The 13,407-nt window shown below is 37.9% G+C and overlaps 1 protein-coding gene across 2 annotated transcripts in view; it reads left to right on the top strand.

Moving 5' to 3' along the window:
- The window catches only part of LOC126334642 (protein brunelleschi), a 249,443-nt gene that overhangs the window by 200,766 nt on the left and 35,270 nt on the right, over nt 1-13,407 (top strand). For both annotated transcript variants that reach the window (XM_049997084.1, XM_049997085.1), the window contains exon 19: nt 9,084-9,226. In XM_049997084.1, coding sequence (XP_049853041.1) covers nt 9,084-9,226 — 143 coding nt within the window. The remainder of the gene's footprint in view (nt 1-9,083; nt 9,227-13,407) is intronic.

Consider the following 13,407-nt stretch of genomic DNA (forward strand, 5'->3'; position numbering starts at 1 on the left):
GAATGTCTGATAGTACTCTCTTGTCTTGTGGTGATGGAAAACATCCTCGATAGATTTTAGCGAGTCCTTATGAAATTGCCTTTTGACCCTTCTAATTTCTTTAGTAGTTGATCATCTAACATTTGTTAATTCCTCCCAGGAGCTTTCAGTTCTCTTTTGTTAGTCATTTAACCAGGCCTTATGTCTATGTTGAATTGCTACATCGCATTCCTCATTCCACCAAGCATGTTTCTTGTGTTTCCGTACAGGAGCTACTTCTTCAGCCAAGGTTTTAATTGATTCACAGTGGCTTCTAGATTGTCACTTAAAGGTATTCTTGATCTCTCATAATATATCTGATTATTAATAATGTAACTAGGGTCATATGTACTCATTGTTTCTAACTTTTGAGGTTTGCTATGTCTTTTAGGTGTCAGTTTGATTTTCATTTTTAAAATGTAGTGGTCTGAATCAACTTCAACGCCACACAGCACTTTCACATTATAGATTTCCTTATGGAATTTCTGATCCATGGCCACTTGATCTATCTGGAACTCTCCTAGGTGGACGTTACGGCATTTCCATGTCATTAACTTATGTGGTCTTCTCTTATACCTTGCCTTCAAACCAACCCATTTGTAGTACAAAATTCAATTACCTGTTCGCCGCCCTTGTTTGTAAGTTGATGCACTGGCCATTGCCCCATGACACCTCGAAATTTCTTCTCTCGTCCTATCTATGCATTACAGTCTCCAAGCAGAATTTTAATGTTAGTATCCAGTATGGTCCTTACTAGTTGATCATACCAGAATTTTTCTGTTTCATTCTTGTCAGTTCTATTTTTAACATTAGTTGGAGCATGAATATTTATCAGTGTGTATCTTTTGTTTTCCACCTTAATTGTTAACAATGCCTTTTTTGAGGAATTGGATTAAAAATCCTCAATGGAATCCAATATTCTATTATGTACCAAGAAACCCACACTGAATTGGGTAACATTTTCTATTACCCTTTCTCCTGGTGGTCGCTTATAAAGTCGATATCCTTTTAATTCGATCAGGTCCAGGTCAGTATTGTGTAATTCTTGAAGAGCTGCTGTGATAACTATGTTCTCTTGATCTAAGATATCTGTTAAATGTTTCAATTTACCAACTTTCATTAAAGAATTGATATTTATTGTTGCAGAATACGAAAATCTTCCTGGATTGTTAAATTTTAGCACCTTCTTATGTGGGATATGTTGCATGTTTGTTTGTTCATTCAGTGAATCACTAGGTACTCTGACTTGCCTTTGTCCTCTATGTGACACCGCACCATATCTGAATGGTGTCTTCACATGGATAATCTTGTTGTGACTTTCCAAACAGGAGGATTCTTTCAATAGAAGACTCATGTTTGTTTGATTGTCTGATCAGTGATCAACTGTCTGACCAAGGTCAGGGTTTACAATTCCAGATGTGATCTGGAAAGGCGATGGGTGACTTGTGGATGGTAAAAAATGAGATTGATGGGATGTGTGTTTGTGACACAATATTTTATCATACAATGTGAGCTTTCATGGCTAGTACTGACATCACTTAAAACTTCCGGGCCAGTAGGCCATGGTTGACATATAAAACTTTCTTCTAATGTTTCCTCTTTGACTGCAGGAGGCATATTCAGAGGTAACTGCAACCAGAACTCGAGGGAGCGCTGAATATATGGGTATGTAGGGGGCATCACAGTTCATCTCATTACGTTGGCTATGAAATTATCTCTGATAGTGCCAACATTCTTGGCTGAAAGTAATGGATCATCTTTCGTATATTGCAATGTTAGCATCCAGATTTGATTTGATTTAATACCTTCCTCTTTTCTGTGCAAGTTATTTCTGTGTTTGTAAATCTCAATAGCCTCTCTATACATATGAGCATAGTAGTGCGAAATTTTTGATATGACATTCTTGTCAGTGTATTTTATTTCATGATCACCCTCTTGGTAAAGAGGTTCTGGTATGACCATTTTATCTGTGTCTCCCAGGGGGTAATTCCTCTTGTGTTCAACCAGAAGGATGTTAAAATTTCTTTTTATGGTACCTACGCAAACTCAGCCACAACTACAAGGAATTTCGGGTACACACGGTGTAACTAAAGGATGTCCTATAGCTTTTGCTGATCTTAAACATTCTTTTACTTTCCTGGTGGGTCTCAAGGTCGTTTCCACACCATACTTGCTTAACACTTTCCCAATTTGACCTGTAATCACACTGATGAACAGAAGGAAACTTTCCCTTTGAGTGGGTGTTGTTCCTTGTCAATCCTGATTCTCTCCCATGGCCAAAGTTATTGGAATAACCATTCTTTTTGAAGTTCATGGTAGATGTTCAAGCTCATCTTTTAAATAAGTCAGTTCATAAATTTTGTTTGCCCTGCCCACCAAGGTTTTAATTACACCTCATTTTGTATGGGGTGTTGGTTAGGATCTTTGTGCAAGTTAACAGTCAGCATGCATAGCTTTTCTGTGTACCCTATGGTCAAATGTCCCATCCCTTGCTTGATAACAGATACATACAAGAAATTCATTTGGCCATTATTCTCCATCTGTGTAGTAAATTGTGTTTTTGGATTGATATTGTTGAGATATTTCAGCGAGGCATCCAATTCCTCTGCATCATGAGTCCATACTTTGAAAGTATCATTGACTTAGCAGTACCAATGGGCTGGTCTTTCTCTTGCACGCTGCAGTGCCTTTTGTTAAATTTCTCTATAAACAAATTGGCTGCAGCTTGACTAAGAGGACTTGCCATAGTCACACCACCAATGTGTTCACAAATGTTATTGAAAATGAAATGAGTGCATGGCATCATTGGCTGGGAGGCCCCATCTGGGGAAGTTCAGCCGCCAAGTGAAAGTCTTATTTCAGTTAAAACCCCATTGGGTGACTTGCGCACCAGTGATGAGGATGAAATGATGAGGACAACATAACACCCAGTCCCTAAGTGGAGAAAACGTCCAACCCAGCCTGGAGTCGAACCCGGACCTGCTTGCGTGGTAGGCGAGCATGTTACCACCCAGCTAAGCAGGTGGACTTGTTACTGAAAATAGGTCATCATGAGGCAGTATCTGAATAACTCCAAAATATTGGCTGGAAAAATATACTCTGTACATGAGATAGCTTTCTTCACTGGCTTCATGATGAATAATGACAAAACATCAAAACTAAAATGAATACCCCTTAGCCCATGTGCCTTTCTTTTTATTTGTCAGTGAAATGATATGAATCATGATCGATTATTTTCAGCCAAGAATGTTGGCACTACCAGAGATAATCTCATAACCAATATCACGTGATGGGCTATGGTGCCCCTTACACTTCTCGTATATTCAGTGCTCCCTAGAGTCCAGGTTGCAGTTCATCATTTCATCTCTGTCAGAGGGGAAATGTTAGATGAAAGTTTTATACATCGACCACATCCTATTACCCTGGAAGTTTTAAATGATGACAATATTTAATGTTTCCCCACATGAATTTACTCTTACTCTTGTCATTTTATTTGCCAATGTGACCCTCTGTTTTCTGTTGTTAAGATTTGACTACATCCACACATGGTGTTTAGTTTCCCTAGTAGAATTTTATGATCTACAGAGAGTGTGTTGGTGAGATTGCAAGAAAAGCCAGCAGGGTAAATTTTCCTGTGTAGTTTTACTAGAAATGAATTTTTGATATCATTATTGCATTATCAGTAGAGAAGTTGCGATAAAACCTACCCACAGCTGTTATTAAAAACTTATTCTCAGAAAATTGGATCAGTATCCTGTTGTAAGCTACTGTATCAAAAAACTATTTTGAGAACAAAGGAAGGAGTGAGATCAGTCTATAACGAGAGATAAGTTGCTTAACTCCACTTTTGTATGATGGTGTTACTGCTCCATACTTCAGTCTTTCACAAAATACTCCATGACTCATTGACTGACTATAAAGGTGAATCAAGGGTGGCAAACCCAAGTCAGCAGAAGATTTTGATACTGTGGCTGAAAGCCAGGAGAGTTATTACTTTTCAGCTACCCATTGATTTTTGTTGTCTCTGTATCAGGTGAGAGGTGAGAACTGATGTCTGTTGGGGGAGTATGCACTACCTATCTAAGTAAGTTTACTGGACATGCTACCTGTTTTTTTTTTTTAGCTGCAGTAGGAAATTCATTTAATTTGGTAGCCAATGATTTTAATTTTGTGTCATCTGCCTTTATGGAACTGCCATCTGTGAATTCACTATCATTTGTCTCGCTGAGTTCTTTTTTTTTTTTTTTTCCATGTCTAATAAAGTACCAAATTGTACGTGTCTTGTTCCTGGAATTCTGAATTTTTTGTTTGGATAAGACATCTTTTTTTGCTGTTTTGATAATACACTTTGATATTTATAACATTTTTACACAATCATAGAACACTAATTAAAAATAATAACTGAATGTGTTTAGAAGAAACAAAAATAGCAGCTCTTTCAGAAATAATGCAAAGGAGTAGAGCTACAATTGAGATGAAAAGGAAGATTCGATATGCGGGACTGTAGCTGCAAAACCTTACAATGACAGAGTGGCAGAAATAGCAATGTAAAGGACAGATATTTGAGAATTTCATCCATTGCTGGAAGCAGAATGTGAAAATACCATCTAAACAGCCATGTAGCAAAAAGCATGAAGTTCTGCAAATAGTGTGATAAAAAATTAGAAATCGAAAATCCATCAAAGAGAGAGAGAGAGAAATATCTGTAAGAGCCTGCACCAGATGTGAAAATTTGCAGGATTGGTGAAAGGTTAGAGAATTGAATAAATACATCTGTGTGCTCTTTTTGACTTCATATTTGAATTGAAAATCCAAAAATCTCTCATGTGAAATGCCCCAAGATTCTTTGATTTTTTTTTCTTTCTGATTGGAGACTGTCACTATCTGTTATGCCTTAAATAAGGTGCTGCTAAAAATGCATGACTTATGAACTGTTCTTCTGTGCACTCATTACATTCCTTTAACTTGAATAACCAACTGCAGGCTATGGATCCATTTCTTGGTATCACATCCCACCAAAGACTGAAGCTTTGATTTGTGCCAACCAAGCAAAGCAGCTCAGTGGTTAAGGAGTATGGTTAAGGAATCCACATTTCAAAAGAACAAGGTTCAAACCTTTATCTGACCATCCTGATTTTGATGTATCGTGGTTTTCCTAAATCGATGAAGGTGAATACTGGAATAGCTCCTTGCAAAAAAGCGTGACTGCTTTTCTATGTGATCTGTCTTAAATGGTCTTGTTGTAGATGGGATATTGAAACCTGATCTTTCTTCATCATGACACACAGCTATCATCGTGCTGAAGGCTTAGCTTTGCTCTGTCTGCTTTAATATACTGCCTCAACATACTTATGAAATTTTGTGATTAGCATGTAAGACGATCAGTACTCAGTTATGGACATTTACTGACAGCTTTTCATTACTTGGGATGAAGTGTATGATGGAGACCACAGGTATCATATTTAATGTGTTCCCAGGATAGCTCTGCTTGCTGTGCGTGCCCCATTTGATAAGCTCCATATGTCCATCATGTCATTCTAGAAAGCATGCCCCCCCCCCCCCCCCCCCCCCCAGGAAATTGTTCATATGTGACAGAGTTCATGTTTAATGAAGCTGGGTTGCATGATTTGGAGATTGGGGAACTATGTTAGTCCTTTTTAACAGGAAGCATGTTTCAGTTTCAGTGTTATGTGATGTTAGAAGGTGTTCTATAGGGCAGTTGGCTACTGAAATGAGCCATTCAGTAGCAGGCAACCTCAAGGTTATTTGTCACTCTTCAGTTGCATTAGGATTATTTAGGTACTTGGCACTCTACTGAGCTGACTGTATTTTCCAGAATTTTTATTTAAGTGAAAGTAGATTAATTTTTCAAAACCAAAAATGTCCCAGTCATTTGAATGGATCACTAGTTGAAAGGAACACTCAGATCTCAACAGGCTACTCCTCCAGAGAAATCAGACTGTGTAAAAGTCACGTGCTCATTCCCATAATTTTGTGTGTTTTTCTGGTGATCATTTAGCATGGAGCTGAAATTACTGTGTTTCAGGAGGAACAGAAGATTTGGAGACTTGTGTCCTCAACTGAGTACCTTATACTGAAACAAAGAAATTAAACAAACATTCACTGTATAACATAGATTTTGAGATAGTGTCATTATTCTCACCTAGATTTTCCATGCCTTGAAATTAAACAAACAGCTGTAGCAATCCAAATTTATTATATCCTTCTAAATCTAAAAACTAAACAGGCAGTGAAGACCCAACAGTACCAATCGGCCACTGTGTCATCCTCAGGCCACAGGCATCACTGGATCCGGATATGGAGGGGCATGTGGTCAGCACACTGTTCTCCCAGCTGTATATCAAGACAAGAGCTGCTACTTCTCAGTCAAATAGCTCCTTAGTTTGCCTCACAAGGGTCGAGTGCACCCTAGTAGTCAACGGCGCTCGGCAGACCAGATGTTCACCCTTTGAAGTGCTAGCCCAGCCCAACACCGCTTAACCTCGGTGATCTGACAGGAATTGGTGTTACTACTGCGGCAAGGTGATTGGCACTACATCCTTCACCTTCATAGTTAAAAAAAAAGTTTCATCAGAGGCAGTTAAAAAAAAAGTTTCTTCAGAGGCAGTATGTCAAATCAGGTGCCAACCAACAGCATAAATACAAACTTCTACAAGTGCACTTGTAATGCTGCTTTTGCTTCTATGTCAGTAGCTTGCTGATCAGCCCCACACAACAATGAAACTACCATCAAGCCACGTGCAATATCACAACTGAAAGCAGTCCAAAATGTGTATCACATATACGCAAAAATAAAGATGTTGCATTATCGTAAACAATGAATTATGACCATACCACGATTGCTTAATCTGAATCCTATGTTGTACAACACAACTTAGAGCCAATATTCTTGGATAGCTACACCATTGGGGTTTCATCATTAGTCATCTGTCTGTGTTCATATGATCCTTTCTGTCAAGAATGTTGCCTCTCAATAAAGTTTAAGTTTGTCTCTCTATGATTGCCATTGAAACAGTAATGTTCATGGAAATGAGTACTTCTTATGTAGGGATGCCTTTTTTATTTATGCTCACAAAGAGATGTGAGTTCAAGAAAATGGCTAAATATTTTCTACAAATAAATGCATGTTTGTCAGTTTTAACAATTTTCACCTGTCATTAGTTTACTTGGAATGCAAATGAAGGGTAGCAGTCTGTTTTTAAATTTCATGTAAGTTTGTGGCCTAATATTTGACTTGAAACTGAACTGTAATGGTAACCTCACAAAGGGGATTTGCAGGCAATATACTTAAAGGCTCTGGACATTTTAAAGTTTTATCTGATTTTGTATTTTGTGCTGTTTTAAGTTTTATGTATTCATATTTTAAGTTTTACATATTCATTGCGCAACCAGTTTAGCAAGAATGCTAACAAGGTAGACGTTGAGCATCCTCATTCAATTTATCATTATAATTCATGCTGTCTGTAGACTAATTTCTTCTGTGGTTTTTTCAGTTATTTATCACTATTAATATTTTATATTACATCTTAAGGTAATGGGTTTAGATTTTTCTTTGGCAGCACCTTTAGTTACAGGTGTAATATACTCCCTGCGAGTAGAATTTTGTGGTGATACACCAGTAGTGTCCACATCATATATGTTTTTTACTGCAAACTGGCTGCTTTTTCATTTTCTGTAACTGTAAAATTAATGTTGTACCTAGTCTGATATCCCCATCAAGATCTTTCTTTACCCTTGTCCTCACTATAGGATGATGATACCTCACATCCTGGGGTCTGAGTGACCTCCCTTCCTCTTTAATCATTCCCAACTTCTATCCCTCTCTCCTCCCTGATGAAGAAACTAATAGTTCTGAAAGCTAGGACAGTTTCATCATTTTTCTTAAATATGTGTCTGTTGCCAGTACTATACATTTTGCCTACTGAAGTTCAGTATGGCCAACAGTTCTCTCTCATATTTCACAAGGGCTTGCTGTAAAGTAATGCCTCTGAATTTTTTATGTGGAAAGCATTAAAGCTTTTCAAATAAATAAATGTTATTAACATTCTACAATTTTATTCTTCATGTCTACATATTTGCAGCCCTCAGCCACTAGATGGTGCCAAATTGTAGTATGTAATGTAACTATGTCGGTACATGAGAAACGGTGTGCTGTCATCGAGTTTCAAACTTGAAGAGTTTGTCCACACCCTCTCCTTCAGCATGACAATGCCAGACCACACATGAGCAGTGACATCTGTAACAATCAATTGCCTTGGGTTCCCTGTCATTGATCGTCTTCTATGTGGTTCCAACTTGGTCCCATCCAATTATTATGTAAACTCCTTCTAGGACTTCACTTCCATAATGATCAAGTGGTGCAGGCAGAGGTAAGGTTGTGGCTCCTTCAACGAAGTCAAGCAGTGATAGTATAAACAAACTAGTGTCATTTGGAGCAATGTATTCGTCGCCAGAATGACTACATTGAGAAATAAATCTGTGGACATGAAGAATATAGATATAGAATGTTAATAATGTTTAGTTTTATTTAAAAAACTTTAAGAGTTTTCATATAAAAAATTTGGAGGCATCACTTTTCAGCGCACCATCTTAGTAGGTTTTTTGACTGAATTTTCCTTTTGATGTAAAACTAATGTCTGATTTATATCATTAAGTAATTATTATGCTTTCTGTCCACCTACTTAGCTGAGTGGTAACAGCTTGCCTAGCATGCAGTTGACCCAGGTTCGATTCATGACCAGGTTGGAGATTTTCTCTGCTTGTGGACTGTGTGTTGTGTTGTCCTCATCATCATTTCATCATCACTGACACGCAAATCACTCAATGTGGCATCACCTGAAATAAGACTTGCAACCCAGCATCCGAACTTCCCTGGATGGAGCCTCCCACCCATCATTGCCATACAGTCATTTTTATTATTTTGCTTTTTTTTTTTTTTTTTTTTTTTGCAGGCCATTCTCAACATTAATGCTAAATCTTTGTAGATAGCTGCACTAAACCTGCACTAAACTCCATGGTTGATTGCATCATATTTTTATTTGTAGGTTCTTGAAGGTCAGCTGAAGCTGCGCTATTCTGGGGGTCCTGGGCTGACAGATGGATATTGCCGTATGTGTGCTGTAGCTATCACTATAGAAATGCTGCCATCCATCTACATCACTAACTGGGATGTGCTTCCTGCAGAAACGTAAGTACTTCATTGTTGATCATTGGTGCACTATTTTGCATTGAAATTCATGCAAGAGATGTGAATACATTCTTCAAAGAACTGAGCAAAAAAAAAAAAAAAAAAAAAAAAAAAAAAAAAAAAAAAAAAAAAAAAAAACTTAATTCTTTCTTATTTCACTTCATGTTTAATCTTGCAACTACATTAGTTGTAAAGTTTTGAGACGGTATTGTATGGTACCTGTTCTTAATATCAAGAAGAAGAGAGTGGTAATACACAGGACTCAGTAGTAAATAAGAACTGGTGCTATTATTCCTCATTTATGTGCCAAGAAAATCAAAAATGTGGAATGGTCCAAATGAACAAAGAGAGACATATATATTTGTAAAATAATGTATAACCCTTGTGATCATCCCACACCTCCAATCGCCTATCTGATTCACGATCTTTGATTTACTATTTTATGCCCTTGAGAAATTATTTTGTTTCCCAATATTCCTGATACCAAATATTTCTTTGGTTATGATTTTAAATTACAGTAATTGTACCCCAAATTGCTACTGTTGTAGGAGCATGCAAAAACTATTTTCCAGTCATTCACTGTGTATACAGATGTCTGTGTAATATTGTTGATTTCCTTAGGTTCCTCTTATGTAACTTGTCAGTTAGTTAGCTGTTAGCCAATCATTTGCCTTCAAGACAATTTCAGTATTACAAACATACTTCCTAACACAAAAGTTAAATTTTTATGAAGAACAGCAGCTCATTCTTGGAGGTGACCTACAATAAGGGCAGATGTTAGTATTGCTTTTTATGATTTGACATTATTTCCACATTGTTTAAAAATTTAGTCACAATCAGATAGTCATTGTATGCTACAGAATGCAGGTATCAATAAATATGCTGCTAGTTATCAATCATCCAAATATGTGTGCTGCCATTTAATAATCATATCATAATACCTGAAGATAGAAATACTTAAGGACATAGCTGGTACTTAGAAATCGGTCAAAAACTTATTCAGCAGACTTAAATAATGAAGATTGCAGCTTCTCAACTGCTCATCAAACTGCTAAATGAGACATTCTTTGAGGAAAGAAACTGGGCAAGTTGCTGCAGGTGATCCACATTAGAGAAAATCAGTGGTCAGTTCCATGTCAGATAATTCAAATTTAGGTTTTCCTTCAGTTCTCCAACTTGCTTAAAGAAAATGTTAGAATGGTTCTGTTTCCATGGTGACAACCAATTTCCTTCCTCATATTTCCCTAATCTGAGCTTGTGCTCTGTCATTGGTGATCTCATCATGGACAGCATGCTAAACTCCAATCCTGCCTCCTTCTTTCTCTACTGGCAGAATATGACAGAGACTGAGTGGCACAGTGACATGGACATTTGAGAATGTTGTGTCATGCAGGGATGTAATGAATGAGAAAAAGTGTTGAGTGGAATGAGAGAGAGATTTTGGGATCAATCTCAAAAATAGTTCACATTAATGGTGGCTTCACATAACTGTATAAGGCTCCCCATGAAGAACCCAATTTACTATTTTAAATGCTATCAGTTCATTCACATGTCATTGATATCTAAGGGAGACAGATGGTGGACTATGCGGTCTAGCCATTCACATAGGAACTGTTTATCTCTGCAAGCTTGTGCCAGTTACTCTGTGAACTATCATCTCTGAAACAATGTATATCCTGAACAGAGAAATTTATGGGAACTTATGATATTATGAGCTGAAGCAAAAAATTCTGTAAGGCAATATAATGTTTTTGATTTCCAATACAATTTGTTGTGGCACTTGGTCAGATTGATGCAGTATTGTAAATGCAGACTAGTTGAAATTTTCATTTCTTATCAAACCTGATACCTATTCATGTCAGCTTGCAAATTCTTGGGTAGTATCATCACTGAGCTTGCCAAACATTTTCAACAGATAGATAAAGAGAAATTCTTCATTATGTCCACAGTTGCACAGTTTCAACTATTACTACTGAAAGACATGTGGAGATACAAACCCCGAGACCTGGGAGAATGGGCCCAAAGCCATCACATTCTGCAATACTCATTTGGTCTGAAATATGATAACCCTGCTTAGATACTACAGATCAACTATATAAATCACACAACCATACTTCCCTAATCTTAACGGGAAGCAAAGAGGGAGAGTAAACAATTGTCACATTGATACTCTGTTCCTGATATTGAAATGTGATGGAAAATGTTTGCCATTAATGCATAGTTGTTGGGACTTTGAACACATCGATTATGTTTTTGGTTGATGTTAGACAAGATTGTAAACATTCAGACATCACGTGCCTATATCTCTAACATTACAAAGTTTGAAACTAAGAGCTTATCTTACATCTTCACTCTTCTTCTCCAGCCATCCATCTCAAAGACAGCTTTAACTCTTTCATTGTGCATTTAGTCTGCTGTCTGCCATGTGTACATAATTTTCAAGTGGTGCATACATGTATGACTGTAGCAGTCTATCATTGTGGTTGAGAACAATTTAAACATTGGAAAATCCAGAATGGAATAAGGCAATATTATGAAAAGGATAGTTGCTGCTCACCATAAAGCAGAGATGCTGAGTCACAGCGCAAGACCAAAGTCTCTGTCTGATGAGGCCAGACTGTGAACAGCAGTGCATGATAGGAGAAGAAATCTTGATGCTGGAGGTAAGGACGAGGCTGGGGCATGGTGGGGTCAGGGAGGGGAAGATATAGGAGAGTAGATGTGGGTGGCGGTAGAGTACTACTCATGGGAACATACGACGACAAGATGGGGAGAGGGTAGAGTGCCCACATGCAGTTGAGAGGTTAGATGTTGGGTGGGGAGGGGCTGGGGGAGGAAGCAGAAAAGGAGAGAAGTAAAAAGACTGAGCCATTGGTGGAATGGAGGAATGTGTAGTGCTGTAATGAGAACAGGGAAGGGAATAAAGGGGTAAAGAAGAATGACTGATGAAAGTTGAGGGCAGGAAGGTTATGGGGACGTTGGGTACATTGTAAGGAGAGTTCCCCCTGCGCAATTCAGAAAAGCTGATGTTAATGGGAAAATACTAGGTGGCACAGGCTGTGAAGCAGTCATTGAAATTAAGAACATTGTGTATGCTCAGCAACTGGGTGCTCCATCTGTTTCTTGGCCCCAGTTTGTTGGTGACCATTCATGAGGACAAACAGCTTGTTGGTTGTCATGCCCACATAGAATGCAGCACAGTGCTTGCAGCTTAGATTGTAGATCACATAATTGGTTTCACAGATAGCCCTTTGATGGGAAACGTGAGGCTTGTGACCGGATAGTGGTAGGTGGTGGTGGGAGGATGTATGGGATGCATATCTAGGTCAATTGTGGGGATATGAGCCATAAGGCAAGGGATTTTCCCTGTCAGTTTTGTAAGTTGTTATAATTTCACTTCCAAGAAGAGTTGAAAGCAACCTCATTTCCTGCTTGCCCTGCCTCTTGAGAGCAAGAGTTTTATCTGTTGGCATAAATCAACCTCGGCGGTTTTAAGTTTTTTTGATAAAGCAGACAGCTTTTCATGGTTTTTCCTTCTAGTCCTACAATCATTACTTACTCTGTCATGCATATAAAAAAATAATGCCAGGATAGTATACTAACTGACAATGTACAGTGTATGACTTTACCAAGGAAGTGCTGTAATAAAGGAAGAACAATGCTTTAAGTTATTCCAACACTTACCCAAAATCCATTCATTTCTCATGACTGTTGCTGCACCCACATAAATGATAAAGTCAAGAATATATTCAGTTTCACAGTCACATGACAAAAAACTTCATGCCAAATCTATGGTATTTGGATGGAATGTACTGTTTGAAGAGGACATGGCCTTTGTAGAAAATTAAACTTCCATCAGTGCACCAATTTTTAACGTAATGGAAAGCATTTGGAAATACTTTTCTTAGACGACCCACAACTCGCCTAATTTTCCAGGTTTTGTCATCTCCATGGTCCTCATTGTCATCAACAAAGTGTAACATTCTTTGTAACAGAAGATACTTCTCTTGGCATGATTTGTGTAAACATTGGCATAGACTGTACTGGATTGCTGGTCCAATAAGAGTTTATTTCATTTTTTCTCACTTAAGGCATCATAAAATTTATCGTGAGGAAGCAATAAATTTTTTTTGTGTGTTTTTTCAAGTGTTCCAGTCTGGGATGTTTCACTGGCATTGTTG

The sequence above is a fragment of the Schistocerca gregaria genome, chromosome 2, assembly GCF_023897955.1.
Source record: "Schistocerca gregaria isolate iqSchGreg1 chromosome 2, iqSchGreg1.2, whole genome shotgun sequence".
Taxonomy (NCBI): Eukaryota; Metazoa; Arthropoda; class Insecta; order Orthoptera; family Acrididae; genus Schistocerca; species Schistocerca gregaria.